Source organism: Meles meles, chromosome 21 (assembly GCF_922984935.1).
Source record: "Meles meles chromosome 21, mMelMel3.1 paternal haplotype, whole genome shotgun sequence".
NCBI classification, from domain to species: Eukaryota; Metazoa; Chordata; class Mammalia; order Carnivora; family Mustelidae; genus Meles; species Meles meles.
The window spans coordinates 29623865-29644831 of NC_060086.1; the positions used below are offsets into that span (position 1 = coordinate 29623865).

Genomic DNA, 20967 nt, shown 5'->3' on the forward strand with positions numbered 1-20967 from the left:
CGTGCAAGGTTCCCTGGGCAGTTTCCTCAAGGGCAAAATGAGGAGTCACTAAGGTCCCTTCCGGCCATACAACCATGCAACCGCTCTTGTATTTCACCACCTTCTGGAGTCTGAAAGTCTTGGTTGAAGTCCGGACCCCAGAATAATCCAAAGCTATTTTGGAACGTGAGCCTAGGGCCTGAGTCCTCCTCCGTTGCCATGGCAACGACTCCGCCCCCCGAGCTCCCCAGATCCCCCACCCTGATTGGCTGGACGCCCGGCTCCCTCTCCGGATGCGGCTGCCGCCGCCATTGTGCGGCGCTGGTCCCCTAAAAGGGTTCTCTCTGCGGCGAGTGTCTTGGGCTTTCGCCCTCGCTTCTCGCTCTCTTGTCCGGGGAGCCCGGCGGGTCCGGGACTCCCGTCCGTGCCGGTGCGGGCGCCGGCATGTGGCTGTGGGAGGAACAGGGGGGCCTCCTGGGCCCGTTCTCCTTCCTGCTGCTGCTGCTGCTGCTGGTAACGCGTAGTCCCTTCAATGCCTGCCTGTTCACCGGCAGCCTCTACCTCTTGCTGCGCTTCTTCAGCTTTGAGCCTGTGCCCTCCCGCAGGGCCCTGCAGGTGCTCAAGCCCCAGGACCGCGTTTCCGCCATTGCCCACCGCGGCGGGAGCCACGACGCGCCCGAGAACACGCTGGCGGCCATTCGGCAGGTGAGTCCCCTACGCCTCGCGCCCCTCGGTACCCCCTGGGAGGCTGGGCTTCTGCTAGACCTTCCGAAGGTTCCCCAGTGTTCTCATGATAGCCTTTCCCGTTCCCCATTCGTCCAGAAGGAATATATCCAAGTGACCCTCGATCCCTCTGAAGTCAGAAATCTTCCCAACTTACTTAGAGAACGCAGCAAAGACCTACATTATTTGCTATATGCCAGGCACTGAGGATACAGTAATAAACAAGACAGAAAGAGTCCCTGCTTTCGCAGAGCATGCATTGGAATGTGGGAAATCGGCCTTAAACAAGTAAACACATAAATGAGATACTTTAAGAGACAAAAAGTGTGATGAAGAAATAGAGTAACAGGGTAAAGAATGACTGGGAGGGCTTATGCTATTTTAGATAGAGTAGTCAGAGAAATCCCCTCGCAAAACATGACTTGAACCGAAACTGCAATTATGAGGGGGAGCCAGCCTTGGATCTGGGAGAAAGGTGTTCCAGGAAAAGAGAACAGCAGGTGCAAAAGTCCCGAGGTGGAAATGATCTTGGAAAGTGCGGGTAACACAATACATACTATGTAGTCTGACTTCAAGGAACCCAACAAAGGGTGGCGAATAAGGTAGGAAGTGTGGCCAGCCAGGTTTAAGTACAGTGTCCATCAGTAGCTGACTTTATTGTAAACGGATCACATTCACAGAAGCTGTTTTTGCTTGTCCTCCAAATTATCCAAGTCATCTCCTTATCACCTTTTGCTCCAAACACACAGTTCATGCCGGACAACCCTGGCAGCTGGACTCCTGATCAGTTTTTGCTTCTCTTTTTAACAAGACTGTCCTAGGACTCTTGCTCCCTCCAAACTCCTAGCAGTCTCCTGACTTCATAATAGAGTTTGCATAGTATGAGAGATTTTCAGTTGTATAGACATTTTTGCATCTGTGGAAATACATCTGACCCTCACATTTCTTTCAGACGTTATTTTAATATCAAATGGGTAGGAAAACTGACTCAGATACACGGCAACAACTAGAATTCAAGGTTCCAAGCCCCAGAGTTCTTTGTCGGAGATCAGACTGTGTTCCAAGATATAAAAACTTGGACTCACTGTCTAGCTACAGACAGACAGTATTACATAATGAGCAAGTTACTTAAACTCTGTGTCCCAGTCAGAGTCCCGAGTTGAGAGGGTGTGGAAGGAAGTCACCCTAGGGCACCTGTCGTCACTCCAGCTCCACCCAGACCTCAGGTTTCCTATCTGTAAAATTGGAATGATATTGGTACCTACCTAATAGGTTGTGATTCAAGGAGGTAGTCTGCACAAAGTCCTTGACCCATGATAAGACCTCTACAAATGTAAGCTCTTTAGGCCAATAATCCAAAGACGGCTTCATTTTAAAATCATCTCAGGATAAAGGTAAAAAAAAATTTTAAGTCTGAAGAAGGGAAGGAGTCAGGAAGGCAGCTGTTAATTTGTAGAGCACAGCTGACTCTTTATAAACCAAGTTAGACCTCTCTTTTCTTTCTTTAAAAAAAATTTTTTTTTTAATGTATTTATTTGAGAGAGACTGTGAGTGCACACAACCCAGGAGAGGGGTAGAGGGAGAGGGAGCGAGACAAGCAGACTCCCAGCTGAGAGTGGAGCCCAATGTAGGGCTCTGTCCCAGTACCCCGAGATCACGACTTGAGCTGAAGTCAGACACTTAACTGACTAAGCCACCCAGGCACCCCCAAATTAGACTTCTCTTGCATGCTTCTTTCCCCTTGCTTCTTTGTGATGTTTTTGTTTTTGTTTTAAGTTTATTTTTTTCTCAGTAATCTCTACACCCATCATGGGACTGGAACTCACAACCCTGAGATCAGTCGCATGCCCTACTGACTGGGCCAGCCAGGTGCCCCAATATCTTTATTTTTTATTTATTTTTTTTAATTTTATTTATTTGACAGAGAGACAGCGAGAGAGGGAACACAAGCAGAGGGAGTGGGAGAGGGAGAAGCATGCTTCCCGCCGAGAAGGGAGCCCAATGTGGGGCTCGATCCCAGAACCCTGGGGTCGTGACCTGAGCTGAAGGCAGACACTTAACGACTGAGCCACCCAGGTGCCCCTATATTTATTTTTAAGTAGAAAGCTAGAAAAGCTGCTCTGTTTCCCTTCCATCACGATAAACCAAGGGGGCGGGGGGTGCCTGGCTGGCTCAGTTGGAAGACATGCAACTATTTTTCTCAGGGTTGTGAGTTGAAGCCCCGCGATGTGTGTAGAGATTACCTGGAAGTAAAATCTCAGTAAATAAATAAGTAGAAATATAAAGATATTGGAGAATGTGTTTTACACTCTAACTTAAATTCAGATAGGTGAAGTAATATAGCTATACAGGAGAATTGTCATAAAAAAAGATAATTACAGAGAAAAAAGTACATAGTTGTCATTGACTTAGATTTCAACTTACATTTATGTAAGTCATACATAGAGTAATTAATACATACAGTAAGTAATACACAGTAGTACATACAGTAAGTAATACACTCAGTAATACTGAGTATAACTCAGTTTTAACTGAACACAGACGGCATTCCTGAGTATTTATAAATGATATGGTGGTTTGGCCAGGAACACGATTAACTGACTATGAATCATGTTAAATGAGGAAGTATGTATGGGAAATACACATACACATACAGGGTTTCATATCCTGTTGTGGTGCAAGGGAATTAAAGTTAATTTCCATTGAGGTATGTTTAGGTCGTACATGTCTTTAATGTATGTAGTAATAATAAACATTGTGCCAAGTTCTGGCTTAAGAGGAAATGAAATGTGATAATTCTGCTTATTCCAATATAAGGTCATTCTGGATGAACTTTTTAGCTATAACAGAATTTAGCTGCTGAATACAGACTGCAGAAGACAAGGTCGCATCCTCCCTCTTGACTTCAAAAGGAATATGTAGTTTATTTCCATCAAAGTATGTTTTTTTGTCCTCTTCCTGCTCCCTTTGTGTATTTGCAGCTCATAATTCATATTCTTAAACATTTTACTATGTGAACAATCAGGAAGGACTTTCTGAGAATGGTAGAATTTCTGATGGATTATAAAATAGATACAGAAGGAAAAACATGAGAGAGGTGAAATGGATGGATTCCAAGAACAGATACATGACAGTGACAGGAATTAAATTATACTCACAGTCCATTCTCCACCCAGGAGCCAGAGTGCAGCTTTAAAAGTATAAATCGGGTTATATACTGCCCTTATTTAAAATTCTCCAATGGCTAGGGCGCCTGGGTGGCTCACTGGGTTAAAGCCACTGCTTCCAGCTCAGGTCATGATTCCAGGGTCCTGGGATCGAGCCCCGCATTGGGCTCTCTACTCGGCAGGGAGCCTGCTTCTTTCCTCTCTCTCTGCCTGCCCCTCTGCCTATTTGTGATCTCTGTCAAAAAAAAAAAAAAAAAAAATCTTAAAAAAAATAAATAAAATTCTCCAGTGGTTCTCTGTTGTAATTAAATAAAATCCAAACACATTCTATCTTACACCCTTCTCAAAGCCCTTGCTCCTGTTCCAACCACCCTGGGTGCTTGTTAGGATGCTTTTGGCTTCATGTAATAGAAACTCAAACTTCAAATATCTCAAATGATATGGGACGCCTAGTGTCTGCTTTTGGCAGGTCATGATCCCAGCGTGCCTCTGTCTTATAAATAAATAAAATCTTAAACACAAACACACACAAATATCTCAAACAGTAAGGGAACTTAATATCTGACATAAAAAGAATACAAGAACATAGGGGAGAGGTAACTTCCAGGGTGGCTTTTTAGGTTTTTGTTTTGTTTTGTTAGTTTTTAGATTTTATTTATTTATTTGACAGAGAGAGAGAGAGAGCGCACAAGCAGGGGGAGCAGCAGGCACAGGGAGAAGCACACTCTCCGCTGGGCAGGGAGCCCGGTGCAGAGCTCTACCCTAGGACCTTGGGATCATGACCTGAACCGAAGGCAGACACTTAACCAACTGGGTCACCCAGGTGCCCCCAGGATGGTTTAATTTATAGCTGTTCAGTTTACGATCATGGAGGACTCGGGGTCTGTTGCTCTGCTCTGCCACCTGCGGCATGTTTACTCGCCCTCACTGTAGTTGCCCGGTGGCCGCTGCAGCCCCAGGCGTCACGTTCTTACACATCGCCATTCCGTCTCTGTCCCTCTTCCATATTCCTTTCCCAGAAGTCTCCGTCACATACACACAAAGGGATTGACAATCGTTCATTCACTCTGAACACAAGAGAAAGCTGAACAATGTGGCAAGAACAGGTCTCTATCAGCAGAGAAAAAGAAGGGGAATAGATTTGGGTAGTCAGTCAACTTTGTTGACACATGGCTCCGTCCTACATTGTAGTCTTTGTTTTATACTTGCTCTTTCTTCTGCTTGGGAAACTATTCCCCTGGATCTTCATATGGTTAGCTCCCTTTGATCATTAAGGTCTTGGCTCACATGACATATTCTCAGAGAGGACTTCCTTGATTGCCTTGTCTAGTGACCCCCACTGCCTTTAACCTTCACATTACCCTTTATTTTCTTTTTCAAAACATTGATCACTATCATAATTTACATGTAACATGTTTGTGGTCCGTTTCTCCCTACTGAAATACAAGATCCATAATCCTTTTCTTTCTTGTTCACCACTCTCCTCACTCCTTAGAATAGTGCCTGATCTGGTAGGCACTCGATAAGTATTTGTTGGAAGGTTTGTGCAGTACTAATAGCCAGTAAACACACGAGAAAAGATACTCAACATTATTAGTCATCAGGGAAATGGAAATCAAACCCACAGTGAAATTCCCATTAGGGTGGCTATAAACAAAAGGACAAAAACAGGTATTGATGAGGATGTGGAGAAATTGGAACTTTCATACACTGCTGGTGAGAAAAACAGCCTGGCAGTTCCTTAAAAGGTTAAACACATGGGGCGCCTGGGTGGCTCAGTGGATTAAGCCGCTGCCTTCGGCTCAGGTCATGATCTCAGGGTCCTGGGATCGAGCCCCGCATCGGGTTCTCTGCTCCGCAGCGAGCCTGCTTCCTCCTCTCTCTGCCTGCCTCTCTACCTACTTGTGATCTCTCTCTCTGTCAAATAAATAAATAAAATCTTTAAAAAAAAAAAAAAGGTTAAACACAGAGTTACCATTTGATCCAGCAGTAACACTTCTAGATATATATATACATATATCTAAAAGAATTGAAAGCATACATCATGCGAAAACTTATACAGAAATGTTCCTAACATATTAATAACCAAAAATGGAAACAACAGAAATATCCAGCAACTGATGAATGGATAAAGTAAAATGTGATGTGTCCACATGGTGGAATAGTATGCAGCAAGAAAAAGGAATGAAGTCCTGATATGTGTTGCGCTTTGAATGAACCTTAGAAACATGCTAAGGGTGGGGGAAAAAAGCCTGGCACAGAAGACTGCATATCATATAATTGTATTAAATAAAATGTCCAGAATGAGCAGATCCACAGAGATAGAAGTAGATTAGTAGTTGACTGGGGACTCACTGCTAACGGACACAGGATTTCTTTTTGAGGTGTTGAAAATGTTCTAAAATTGATTGTGGTGGTAATTGCACAGCTCTGTGAATTTAATTTTTAAAAACCAATGAATTGTACACTTTAAACATGAATTACTTGGCATGTGAATAGTCTCAAAGCTAAAAAGAAGAAGAAAGATGTGATTCTGAACTTCATCAGATTGAAAAAATCTCTACCAAAAACGCTGTGCCATTCTGTGTTCTAATAGTGGAGTCTATGGTTTTCTTCATTGTCAGTAAACACTAAGTTCTTTCTGTGTGAAGTTATAGTATAAGGTTGGATATTTAAAGGATATTTTTCAGTGAAACATTTAAAAAGCCATATAAATATAATGTATTTGTGAAAGCAAATACTTTTTAAATCAATTTTATCCAAGTATAATTTACATCCATAAAAGGCAGACATTTTCAGTGTTTGATGAGTTTTGATAAATATATATACCTGGGTAACCACCACCTTAATGCATTTCCATCACCCCAGAAAGTTCCATTGTGCTCTTTGGAGTTAACCCCCCAATCACACTTCTGCCCCAAGGCAAGCATTGATACTACACTGTGCTAGTCTATTACTAAACTATTAGTATAGTTTTTAAATAAATTTTTTCATTTTAAATAAAATTTTAATAAAATTGCACTATTTTTATAAACCAGTTTATGTGAAATTTGTATGTTTAGAAGAAAAATACTATTATAAGGAATTTCTCTAAATGAAAAGATGAGTGTGAACTGTATACTAGTATGTGAATTTAAAACCAATCTTGCCTCTGAAAGGAGGCAATAAAAGTATTGATAAAGATAGTTGAATGCAGTTATTAGAAGATCTGGTCTGAGAAACTCTACTATGATGGTTCTTTTATAAAGCTTTTGCTTGGGGCCTTAAACTACTCAGAAAAGACAAATAAATGAGCTCACTAGTTCTAATAATCTTGCTAAAATTCAGTGTCTTACCATTGTTATTTTTTGTGTTGTTACCAAATAGAGATGGCCCTAATGGATACAAATATAATTGAACTAATCATAGTGCTGGCCTCAGGGAATAAGAGAAACATTTGTGTTACAGTGAGCCAGATGCATTGTGCATACTGAAAATGTGATCTTGTTTTATGTCTTAAATGATACAACCCCTATTAATTTACCAGTGCATTATCCTGTCTTTAACTTAGAAAAGGTACCTTTTAAGCTTATAAAAAGATACACCTTCCAACCAGTGAAAATACACCTTCCAACCAGTGAAAAGACGTGAGCGCTACCGTAATGACTTTTCACTGAAATGGATTTTTTTTTTTTAATCATAGTAGCTTATGTTGAGTGCCAACTTTGAGCCAGGCACCAAGCTTGGTAATTTACATGCATTATTTCTTTTTTTTTTTTTTTTTTAAGATTTTATTTATTTATTTGACAGAGAGATCACAAGTAGGCAGAGAGGCAGGCAGAGAGAGGGGGGGAAGCAGGCTTCCTGCTGAGCAGAGAGCCCGATGCGGGACTCCATCCGAGGACCCTGAGATCATGACCTAAGCCGAAGGCAGTGGCTTAACCCACTGAGCCACCCAGGTGCCCCTACATGCATTATTTCTAGATCCTTATGTCTCTTAAGATCATTAGAGATGTATCTTTTTTTTTTTTTTTTTTTAAATTTTCTTTAGAGAATGGGGCATCTGGGTGGCTCAGTCTTTGAGCATCTGCCTTTGGCTCAAGTCATGATCACAGGGTCCTAGGATCAAACCCCACATCGGGCTCCCTGCTCAGCAGGGAGTCTGCTTCTCCCTCTTCCACTTCCCCGGCTTATATTCCCTCTCTTGATGTCTCTTTGTCAAATAAATAAATAAAATATTTTTTAAAATGTGTATTTTAGAGAGAGATCACAAGTAGGCAGAGAGGCAGGCAGAAAGAGAGGAGGAAGCAGGCTACCCGTTCAGCAGAGAGCTGGATGTGGGGCTCGATCCCAGGATCCTGGGATCATGACCTGAGCTGAAGGCAGCGGCTTTAACCCACTGAGCCACCCAGGCGCCCCGAGAGGTATCATCTTAAAAATGATGAAACTGAGCCTAGAGTTTTAGAGGAAATACTGGTCATACTGTGAAAATCAAACTTTGAAGCTTAGAAGAAAATGGAGTTGTATTATATCTTTATAAGGAAAGGATTTAAAAAGAAGGAATAATCTATGCCCATAAAGGACATGATTGATAAATTTGATTGTATTAAAATTGAAAATGTGTTTTAAAGAATGCAGTAAATAACAATGGCTAGCAATTATTGAATCACTGCTGTACACTAGTACAGAACTGTATGTTATTTCTCAGTACTTGAGTACTTAAGTGTGAACCAAATATTCAAAGACTTTCAAGAGAATGACACAAGAATGATGCACATCAACTTTTAAAATGGAGAGGAATGGGGAGAAATTTCCCTTTATCTGTAGTGTCAATAGTAAACATATAGTGCTTAAGAGTGCAGCCTCTAGGGGCTCCTGGATGGTTCAGTGGTTTAAACTCTCTGACTTCAGCTCAGGTCATGATCCCAGGATCCTGGGATGGAGCTCCCTGCCAAGCAGAGAGCCTGCTTCCGTCCCCCACCCACCGCCTGTGTCTCTGCCTCCTTGTGATCTCTGTCAAATAAATAAAATCTTCAAAAAAAAAAAAAAAAGTGCAGGCTCAACCATGTCATAGTTTGTATAACTAAAAGCAAGTTTCTTATTTTCTGTTTCCTCATCTGAAAATGAGAATCTTAATATTACCCAAGGGTGGTGAGAATCCAATGAGTTAATATATTTAAAGCATTTGGAATAGTGCCTGACTATATAGAAAAGGCTCAATAAATACTAACTACTATTACGTTTTAGGACAGCAAGAGATTGAAGCAAATGTGGCAAAATGTTAACATCTGTTAAGTCTTTCTTACTATATACTGCTTTGTGTGTTTGCATAGTTAAAAATTTTTGTAATTTAATATCTTGATCCTAATGAGCATTTCATGTTTTCATTGTGACAGAGAAGCCAAGAAAGCAAATGCTGGGTAGTATATCTCAGAGGAACATGCTCAAGTTCTCTTTTTAGATAAATTCCAGTATACCTTACTGTGTTTACCAGCTTGTTGGCCAACAGCCAGGGCTGCTTATATAAACAAAATGTAGTTTCCCCTAGAAGCAGGCTTGGTGTTCCTGTTAAAGAGGGTGGAGTTAAACCAACAAGAACCTGACCCTCTTGTTTATGCCAAAGTAGTGCACTGATACACAGCTAATCAGCAAACACAGGGGAATCGTCAGAGTTGCTGTACCGAATAGAGTGTAGGGAAACAGTAGAATTTATCTAAATATTTGTCACTGTAAGCCATTAATGGCCCATAGAATTAAAGCAACCAGAGAAAACTTAAGTTCCAGAAATCTCCCCCATTTACTACCATGAGAATGGGAAGAGTAGGTAATTTATTTATTTTTTAATATTTTTTTTATTAGAGAGTGAGAGAGAGATCATGAACAGAGGGGAAGAGTAGAGGGAGAAGCAGACTCCCGACTGAGCAGGGAGCCCAGTACAGGCAGGATCCCAGGACTCTGGGGTCATGACCTGAGCTGAAGCCAGATGCTTAACTAAGTCACCCAGGCACCCAAGAGTGGGGAATTTAAAGTGTGTGAGGAATCCCTAAGTATGCAAGTTGAAGTAGGGTTATCAGGGAAAAGTAGAAACCAGGTGGATTGCTATTTGGTACCAGAAGGAGAAGAAATTGGTAAGAGATGCTATCTACCTAGCTAGCACTATTGGTCATCTTGAACATGTAGATTGTAAAGTGGTGTCTTTGGCCACTTGCCATTAATATTGTTGATGTTTTTGTTAAGGCAGCTAAGAATGGAGCAACAGGTGTGGAGTTGGACATTGAGTTTACTTCTGACGGGATTCCTGTCTTAATGCACGATAACACAGTGGACAGGACGACTGACGGCACTGGCCGACTTTGTGATTTGACATTTGAACAAATTAGGAAGCTTAATCCCGCAGCAAATCACAGGTTAAGGTAAGCGGTTCATTGTCACTTAAACATACCTTTCAGCTTCTGTTGGGGATCACAGAAAGACACTGGCACCTTCTAAACACACTGGCATCTTCTGCTCCAGAAGAATCGTTTTGTTGTGTTTTGTTTTGGACTATATACAGTTTTCCCAAGTAATGAGCAGGGTGCCAGGAACAACAGAAATATGGCATGGATAGTTTTCATCTTTTCCCACTGTGGCCAGATTTGGCCTGGGAATTATTCTCAAGACAATACACTGTCTAGTCAGTAACATTAGTAACATAAGACAATTACTTTGTACTATCATACAAATTTTATATGAGATCTATAGATACATGTGTATCTCAGAATTGGTCCTGTAAGCTATTCCACAAGAAAAGGGTTCTGTGATCAACTAAGATCAAGCACTATATGGTCGATGTTCCCTTTTGGGATAAACAGTCCACATCAATCATTACCTTTAATTTAATGTTTCTCAAACATGTATGACTACACACCGTGTATGACCACACCATTCCCACCATAAACGGCTATAAACACATTGGAATGAGTATACTGGGTAATATACTTTGGAATGTGGTTATCTAAATCCCTCTCTTCTTTGTAATCCTGAAAATGTGTGCTCACTGTTACCCATGTTGTATCAGTTCTCTGGACAATGATCAATATTCTTTGAGTATTAAGTATTCGACCTAGTGATTATGTTATAGTCTTCCCTGAAAGATATTCAGACTGTATTATCCTAGGATCTGAAAAGCTAACTGAAGGAAGTTATAATCTAGAAAGAGTAATGGTAACACTTGAAAGTTGGGAGTGCAGGCTGCTGGAATTGCTCTTTGCAGTCGTCAGATAATTCATTGTTCTGCTATCTGTGAGAGAAAGGCTGGTTTTAATATTACAGTGAAAATGAGGCTAAGAGGTCAGCTTCAGAGTCAAAAATTAAAGCAAAAAATACTCAGGGTCATCATCACCCATAAAATACTTTAAGAGGGCATGGTATTGCTTTGTTGTAGTTTTTAAAGATTTTATTTATTTGACAGAGACTCAGTGAGAGAGGGAACACAAGCAGGAAAAGTGGGAAAGGGAGACTTCCTGCTGAGCAGGGAGCCCAGTGCAGGGCTTGATCCCAGGATCCTGGGATCATGACCTGAGCCAAAGGCAGATGCTTAACGACCTAGCCACCCAGGCACCTCAAGAAGGCATATTATGATTAGATCATCCAGGCAGAAAATCAATAACAAAACTATCTTTGAACATTAGATCAGATGAATCTTACAGTCCAGTGTTTTAAAGAAGGGAGTATGTAAAAAATTTTAAACCCATAAAACTCTAGACAGAGAAGGAAATCAAATGAGAAATCTCCTCTGGGTAACTGTTAACCCATTACTGTGTTATGCTACATCAGTCTACATAGGTTTTTCTTTTGTTTTTTGCTACTTCTAATCTGTATTGAAAAATAGACATGAAGAACTAATTAAACACCTCTCTCAGGTCAAAAAAGAAAAAATGCAATATTGGTGTCAGTATACCATCTTAAGTCTTTAACATAGCCAGTCTTTGTCCTCCAGTTGGAACTCATTGCATTTTCTTTGTTTGAATATCCAGTGAAGTCATTAGCTTGTGTTTATGGACCATGTTGTAGGAAAAATAGGTATTTTCTCTAGAATTATCCTCAACGTGGTAAGCTGCTCATCCTGGGGGGGGTGGGGTGGGGGGGGTGGGGGGGGTGGGCATAGAAAATAAGACTGGCCAAGGGAATAGTAAAGCCATGTCTCATCTCTCACTCCCAAGGAGTAGGCATTGAATAGAATGGCTGGCAGAATTGCCTGTACTATTTAAATTATCTTTTTTTTTTTTAAACCAAGATACTACACTTGAAATTATATTGTTGAATAAGCATAAGTTAAATCATGTAGAATGAAATTTCATTATGTGAGAAAATCTGATTTCTTATATATCTAAGGCACATAACTTTATCCTTTTCTTTATCAGAAAATTATGTGTAGACATTTATTTTGAACAGTTGCACTTAAATGCACAACAATACAGTGAACAGATTTATGTATTTCTAGGAATTTCTCCTGCATAAGGTTCTGTTAGGGCAATTACGGTCTTAAATTTCAGTCTCAAGTACTCCAGAAGTGGCATTATACTCTGGCCTTTGGTGAGTAGAGGTCCTATTATATTCTAAATCTACTGATTTCCTAAAAAGTAAGTAAGTTTTGTTGTTGCTGTTCTTTGGTCAAGGATATCTGTCATCTGTTTCGAGGACATAAAGTAAATTACCCCTAGACTCCAGTATGGTTAAAGAAAGGAAGTTAGGGAAAACACTATTTCCTGTTGGTTGGAAGACATTTGTCAAACATCTGTTTCACTAAACTTTTATCTTTTTCTTTTTCCTGCAATATACTATTCCTTTTCCCTCTCTTATAGGAATGATTTCCCTGATGAAAAGATCCCTACCCTGAGAGAAGCCGTTGCAGAGTGCCTAAACCATAACCTCACAATCTTCTTTGATGTCAAGGGCCATGCAAATATGGTACAGTTTATACCACAGACTTCACTTTCTTGAAAAGACATCTATCTGACTTGAGAGTCATTTCGAAAATCAACCATAGGTTTTGCTACTTATCCTTCTTAAATTATTTTTACAAATTATATTTGCTTATTAGAAGTTTACAATGCAAAAATCCATATCTTTAAGCAAATAGTAAATTATGGAACTTTAACCTTTGATGGAACCTTTGAACAACTCCTGATATTCTACAACTAATACAAAATTGAGTTGGGATTTTCTTGCATAAATAGCTTTTACAAAAGACAGTAAATAAACCATAAAGAGGCACTTTGGCTAACCTCAGGAAGAATTCAGGAGTTAGACGTACGACCAGTTGCATCCGGCTGATAAGTTAATGGTTTCAGATGGACAACTGTGGACTGAATTTAAAGATAACTCCCATACATAAAGTTTTTGATAGCTAATAGGACATTTATGTTTTATGTAGAGTTATCCTTCCTGTATGATTTCTATCCCTTATGTATAGTTTTGTTATCCTATGATTTGAGTAGTTAAACTTTTATGGTAAAATTACTATAATTTTTTCAAATACATAAGACATTCCTAAAAAAAATTTTTTGCTTAAATTTTAGAACATATACTTTTATTCATAAAAACATATTACTGCAATGCAAATCAATGGGGAAATACGGTTTAGATTACATCTGTTCACTTATAACCAGCTTTTCAAGCACAAATACTTTTTTTCTTCATTTGGACGACTTATATTTTCCCCCTTGCAAGGTATAATCAGTAGTGGCCATCTACTGGTGGGGAGTTCTGATCTCAAAATTTTTTTTTTTTTATTCATCCCAGGATATAGTTGAAACTAGTTGTTAAAACCTGAAATAAGAGCCTAAGTATATATTCTAGCTTTAACACAGGAAACTCTCATTTTTGAAGAAAGGAGAATGGTGCTCTGGCTCATTAATTATTCTGGTACATTGTGGTATTCTTTTTTTTTTTTTAAGATTTTATTTATTTATTTGAGAGGGAACACAACCAGGGGGAGCGAGAGAGGGAGATGCAGGCTTTCCGCCAAGCAGGGAGCCCAGTGTAGGACTTGATCCCAGAACCCTGGGATCATGACCTGAGCCAAGGCAGACGCTTAACAACTGAGCCACCCAGGCACCGTCACTGTGGTATTCTGATATACAGTTGTATACATTTAGGTTTTCCAGTCAGTCTGCACCAGAATCACCACGAATACCTATTAAAAATATGAATTCCTGGACCATATCATGTAGAGAAGAAGTTCTAAAAATGTCTAGGGTAGTTGGTCAAAGGTCCTACATTTCACCCACAGTGTACTTCATGCTTATTGTCTTAGAATAAAGGGGGGAAAAGAAGAAAGACTATTTGAGCTTTCTGGTTGGGTGCTCACAAGTGGTTTGGGCCACATTAGAACATAGTGATCTGATTCACCACAATGGTTAGTGTAAAGGACAAAGTGGTGCAAACTGGAGTTAGTAGAGCACAGGAGCCAAGGGCATGGGCTTTGGAGTCCAACAGATTGTGATTAAATTCTGTCACTTGCTACAGTGTAACCTTAACCTTGATATGCTTGCATTTCCTCACTGGGCAGCTGTTGGGGGCGGCAGGGATGGGAATAATTTTAAAAATGACCACAGGCGTTGTTATAAGAATTAAATAAATAATGTGGGGGAGGAGTCAGGTACAAGGCATATGTTAGTTCAGACAGCAAGAATGCAACTTTGGCTCTGTAGCTCATACTCTCACATTAGTGAAGGGGGAACAGGACATGAGTAATTTCTGTATTTTTTCTTTTTTGGAATGCATTTTGTTGCTTACATTTGGTTATAAGTATGTGTGACTTCCAAAATTTAGTGATATTTCAAGAATTGTGATATAGTGACATTACATTCCACCTAATGCCTACTCACCTACCTCTGTTGTTAGCTGCTATTGATTTTCTTTTTTTTTTTAATAAAGATTTTATTTATTTATTTGACAGAGAGAGAGAGAGAGAAATCACAAGTAGGCAGAGCAGCAGGCGGTGGTGGGGGAAGCAGGCTCCCTGCCGAGCAGAGAGCCCGATGCGGGGCTCGATCCCAGGACCCTGGGATCATGACCTGAGCTGAAGGCAGAGGCTTAACCCACTGAGCCACCCAGGTGCCCCAACTGTTATTGATTTTCAACGCCAAATCTGTTAATTCACTAGAGGTTACAGAATGTCAGTATTTAACTCAGTAATTTCTTCTTCATTCATTTAACTGGACTACTACAAAAAAACTTCTGTTCACCTTGAAGCTCTTCCCAGTTCCTCCCTTATCCCATTATTTCTTCCTCTGTGTTGGTGATGAATGCCATTTCCTCTCAGTCCCCTGGACCAAGAACATCTGCCCTTAGTAGTTCCCAGGCTGCTTGGCTCATGCTTCTGCCAGGGAAGGCAGAGGAGATAGGGTTTTGGGTATAAAAGGACTTTTCCTAGTGGCTAAACTGGGTTATAAGAAAAAGGTTTAAAATTTTGCTTCCAGCCTCAACTGGCCTGCTGCCTGCCATACTTTCCAAAAAAGTCTGACAAAAGGGATGAGCCTCTCAACAAAACAGTAAAGCAACAGTACTCCTACTCCCCACCTCCCGTCTACTGTAGATGTGAATTTAAGAAGGATCCCAATGGATAATGGAATCTACCAGTACTCCTGTCCGTGTCCCCATATATTAGTAAATTTCCGATTTATTCAGTAGGGTTGTACTTAGTATGTAATAGTTATTGGCTGGGACTATTACATTTAAATACATGAATCTCTATGCTTTACAGGCTACTGATGCTCTAAAGAAAATATATAAGGAGTTTCCTCAACTATACAATAATAGTATCGTCTGCTCTTTCTTGCCAGAAGTTATCTATAAGGTAAAATTCAGGATTTGTGTTGTACATAATACTGTGTTAGTTGATGGTGATAACATGGGCCAAGTAACCATAAGATAGACGGCTGTTAAATGGAACTGAATTTCAGTTAAGAAATTCCTCTTTTGAAGTAAGTCAAGCAGAGGAAAACAATTATCATATGGTTTCACTCATATGTGGAACATAAGCAGTAGCACAGAGGATCATAGGGGAAGGGAGGGAAATCTGAAGGGGGAGAAATCAGAGAGGGAGACGGTCCAAGAGAGACTGTGGACCCTGGAAAATGAACAGGGTTTCAGAGTGGAGGGGCTGGGGGGAGGAGTAACAGGGTGATGGATACTAAGGAGGGCAGGTGTTGTGATGAGCACTGGGTGTTATACAGAACTAATGAATTGTTGAACACTACATCAAAAACTAATGATGTACTATACAGTGGCTAACTGAACATAATAATAATAGAAGAAGAAATTCCTCTTTTAACAAGAGAAATTCAGAAAGGAGAATGAACTCATACCCCATTTTAAAATACCATGATTCCTCTTTAAGCTCCTCTTATATTGTTTACAGGCTCATTCAGATTACTTTATAAACATTCTCAGAACAAAGAATTATGTAGCTCTTCATCTCACTAGGTAACATAAGTAACCTTTTAAAAAAATAACTCTTACTGATGGAGAATTTAAAATATGCACAAAAGTCGATGCTAGTAAAATGAGCCCCCGTTTTACTGTGATCTAGCTTTTTTCATCCATACCCCCATTCATCTACCCCAGCGTTATTTTGAAGTAAATTCCAGGCATCATTTCATCCATAAAAATTGCATTAAATATCTTTGAAAAGTGATTCCCTTTTTTTTTAAACTACAGCCACAACACCGTCATTATCCCATCTAAAACCATTACTAACTCCTGAAGATTATGAAATTTATCTAGTCAGCATGTAAATTTTTATTTGTCTCAGAAATGTAAGTGGGTTGTTTTTTATAATGTTAATTTGAATCAGGACCCAGATAAAGACTACATACTATAATTTAAAATCTTAAAACCTGTAAGTTCTCCTTTTTCCCCACCTTGTGATATATTTATTGAAGAAACCAGGTTGTTTTGTAGAGTTTACCCAAGTCCAAATTTTGCTTCCTCTATCATGATACAGTTGAACACATTCTTCTTCTATATATATTTCCTGTAAATTGGTAGTGAGAGCAAAAGGCTTGATTCGTGGAGGTTCAGTTATTCTTGGCAAGATCATGTCATAGGTGAGGGTGTTTTGTCATCAGGAGGCAGGTAACATCTGATGAACTCTTCTGTTGCGTTGTTTGCAGCTGCTATGGATGTCAGTGGCCAGCTCTCAATTTGCTAGGGGTTGCAAAATCTTAATATTTTAATGCTATCATTTCTTCATGTATTCGAATACTTCTGTAAAAAGAAACTCATTCAGGGGTGCCTGGCTGGTTGTGAGTTCAAGCCCCATACTGGGTGTGGAGCCTACTTAACTATGAAGAAAGAAACTGTCATTCACTTTAGATATGCATTTGGAAATAAATGCTAATCGTGTCCTTCGCTTCCCAGTTTCCGAGATAATCTGTTGGTTCTGTAGCATTCTTCAACAGTGACCAACAGAATATGCATTGAAAATTTTACAGTAAGGCCGGAACCTATCCACGACCATTGAGATGAACAGGGTCATGGGGCTTTCAGACATTTGGATCCGTGTTTCCCAATCTCACTTGACCACAAAGGCCTTCACAATGTTTGCCACATTGTCCAGAGGAGCACAGAGCAAAACATCCACATCTTCCTATTTCTCCTTGACCTTCCCCAACCCTTATCCCTCCTTCTCGTCTATCTCGGCTGTCCTCACTTCCTTCTTACCCCACACCCTTACCCCCAGGCCCCGCCCAAGCCTTTCTCAGCCATTTTTCTCTGGAAAGGATCAAAAGCTAACCAGCCCATCTGGAAATGATCATGGTTCCATCCTCACTGAGTTCTAATTACTTATCTCTAGCCAAAGTTTAAATTGATAACCAATTGAGAGTTTGTTCCTGTGACATGAAGATTTCACTGTGAGATTATAGTTTACTCATTTTAAAGGTAAGGATTTCATGAAGGAAATGTTCTTATTTATACTGTGTGTTAAATGCTTTACATCCATTACATTATTTACTCAAAGGATTTAGGTCTATTTAGTAGACACCGGGGCCAGGGTGCCATTATGGCCAACTTCAGCAGAATGAGTAACATTGGCTAATAAAGAAAAATGAGAGGTATTAGACTTAAGATAACGATATTTATTTAATTTCCAAAATTCCTTTTCAGATGAGACAAACAGATCAGAATGTAGTAACGGCTTTAACTCATAGACCTTGGAGCCTTAGCCATACAGGAGATGGGAAACCACGCTATGATGCTCTCTGGAAACAGTCCATGTTTGTGGTAATGGACATTTTGCTCGATTGGAGCATGCATAATATCCTGTGGTACCTGTGTGGAATTTCAGCTTTCCTCATACAAAAGGATTTTGTATCCCCGTAAGTTGGAAGGTTTTTTGTTTTTTTTTTTTAATCTCCTGACACATTTCCTGAAATGCTCTTTTTGGAAGGGAAGGATTAACAGTGGACAGCCTGGACTGGATTCACCCACAAAGCCCCAGGCCTTTATTAAGGTGGAATGCCATTAGCTTCTTAGGTGGGAAAAAAAAGGAAAGAAAAAATAAACCTGCTAACCTGTGACAGAAGAGAGATTACATATCCTTGTGATTGGCTCTCTTTGAAAACCAGCGTAGAAACCAGGGCAGAGCCACCGTGAGAACAACCTGTGAGTTCCTACCTGATCCCTCCCACCTTTCTTCCTGCTCTGCTCTACACTATAGACTTTGCTTCATTGCTTCCAAGAAAACTTTCTATTCCTCACCTGCTAGCAAACTCTGACCTTTATCATGGCAGTTTTATGGCCATGTATTTTAGCTGATTAGAGTTGTCAGTTTCATATTATTTCAGGCATGCGTGCATTCAAGTCAGTCAATATTTGGTGTATGCCCACAATATTACAAAGCGTTATATTAAGAAGCTGAAGATGCTATGGTAAGGAAAACCATGGTCTGCCTCATGAAATTTATAGTCAAGTAGAAGGGACAGTTGCTGATCAAAAATCCAATAAATATAAAATTACAACTAAGGTAAGTGCTATGTAGAGAGAACAGTGTACATATACTGTGTAATTTCACCTAATCAGGGGACTTAGGGAAAACATCCCCAAGGAGGTGACAACTAAGCTAAGATCAGAAGGGTGAGTAGGAATAGGGTGGGAAGGTAGAGATCCAGGTCAGAGGCGAAGCACATACAAAAGTATTAAGGCAGGGGGGGCGTCTCGTCTGGGTGGCTCAGTGGATTAAAGCCTCTGCCTTCGGCTCAGGTCATGATCCCAGGGTCCTGAGATCGAGCCCCGCATCGGGCTCTCTGCTCAGCGGGGAGCCTGCTTCCTCCTCTCTCTCTGCCTGCCTCTCTGCCTACTTGTGATCTCTGTCAAATAAATAAATAAAATCTTTAAAAAAAAAAAAGTGTTAAGGCAGGAAGGAACCTAGTTCTTTCAAGGAATTGAAAGAAAATCCAGGGTCCTGGGATCAAGCTCCACATCTGGCTCTCTGCTCCACGGAGAGCCTGCTTCCTCCGCTCTCTCCCTGCCTGCCTCTCTTGCCTACTTGTAACCTCTGTCTATCAAATAAATAAATAAAATCTTTAAAAAAAGAAAGAAAGAAAATCCATGGTCTGTCACAGAGAAAGGAAAGGGGAAGTACAGTGTAAGATGAGGCCAAAGAGAAGGGTGGGGATAGGCCAGGTACGGCCTCTAATAAGACTGTGTGTGTGTGTGTGTGTGTGTGTGTGTGTGTGTCTGTCTGTCTATGGTGGAGGGTGTCTTTAGCAAGTCACTGAAGTGTTGTAAATTGGAACAATGTGGAGGAGGTTCTGGTGCTGGGTTTTGGAACACTCCTCTGATTGCACACAGAGGCCCAGTTAAGAGGCTCTTTGGAGGCATTATTATTACTCAGTGAATACCATACTTAGTGACCATTATAGATTTCTGGAACAATTGGTCCTTATTCTAACAGGATGGGTTTTTCCTCTTTCTCCAGGGACTACTTGAAGAAGTGGTCAGCCAAAGGCATTCAGGTTGTTGCTTGGACTGTTAATACCTTTGATGAAAAAAGTTACTACGAATCCCATCTTGGTTCCAGCTATATCACTGACAGCATGTTGGAAGACTGCGCATCTCAGTTCTAGAATTTTCCCCCAGGGAGGAAACATGGGGACAGAAACTGCCTGCTGGCCTCATGCAGGGATATCAAAATACCCTTTGTGCTAGCCCCAGCCCCGGGGGATCAGGTGGCTCACACAAGCAATAGTCGGTATTTGCATTTTTACCTGAACCAGAGCAAAACCTGGTTTTGCTTTCCTTGCTCCAAGGAATGCCTAAGTTCAACACTATTGCTTTTGAAAATCTGGGTCTGCAAAAAGGCACAACAGCTCCTGCCCCAGCCTTGCGGAGGCATACACGAGACCCAGAGAGGATAAGCACAGATTGAGTTGTGCAGTTTGGGGGTGCAGATACAAACGCATGGGAAATGCATGATCACTCAAAGTTGACATTTTAAAACTTGACACACTTATGTAATTTACTTATTTAAAATATTTGTATTCAGCTACATTATCAATGTACTATAGACATCGAACTTGTGACCATACTAATAAAATCATTAAAAGGAGCACGAAGGGAAAACCGTGTACCAAGCATCATGTCCTGAGACATAAGGAATTTAGGGAGGCTGCTCCCTGCAATCTAGGGACCAGTGGCAACAGCCCCCCCGTGAGCCAAAGGAAATGGTAGGTAAGTCTTGATACCAGTGCAAGGGATTGTTTATGGTATCCTGAAATAACTACAAAACACTAGGGGGCAGGGTTATGCTCATTGGGCAATTCCAGGGCAGAAGACAGTGGAACTATAAGGAACATCCAAGAACACCTAGGCTTATCCTCCTTTTACAAATAAGAAAACCAAAACCTGTGGGAGGAAACGGTCTTCTTCCGAGATGACACACCTGGGACACAGCACAGCCTGACGTCATACAACTGAAATCTGTTTGCCAGGAACTTCAGTGCTTTAACATGCATCATCCCGAATCCCAGAAAACCTTACAGAGGTATTGTTCCCTTTTTATGAATGAGGAAACCAAGGCATTGAGAACTTAAAGTCATTTACCCAAGGTCTCAGTCCTTGGTGCAAAGGA

The 20967-nt window shown here is 40.6% G+C and overlaps 1 protein-coding gene across 2 annotated transcripts; it reads left to right on the forward strand.

The window, feature by feature from the left end:
* The first annotated feature begins 261 nt into the window (after positions 1-261).
* GDE1 (glycerophosphodiester phosphodiesterase 1) lies at positions 262-20463 on the forward strand. Of its 2 annotated transcripts, none has more exons than XM_045993708.1 (6): positions 262-684; positions 10086-10261; positions 12692-12797; positions 15598-15690; positions 18003-18214; positions 19816-20463. In XM_045993708.1, the coding sequence occupies exons 1-6, from the start codon at positions 424-426 to the stop codon at positions 19961-19963; spliced, it is 996 nt and encodes a 331-aa protein (XP_045849664.1). In that variant the 5' UTR covers positions 262-423; the 3' UTR covers positions 19964-20463. The 2 variants fall into 2 exon arrangements, with proteins under 2 accessions (XP_045849664.1, XP_045849665.1); XM_045993709.1 differs by having other exon boundaries at positions 547-684; positions 10090-10261.
* Positions 20464-20967: the final 504 nt, after the last annotated feature.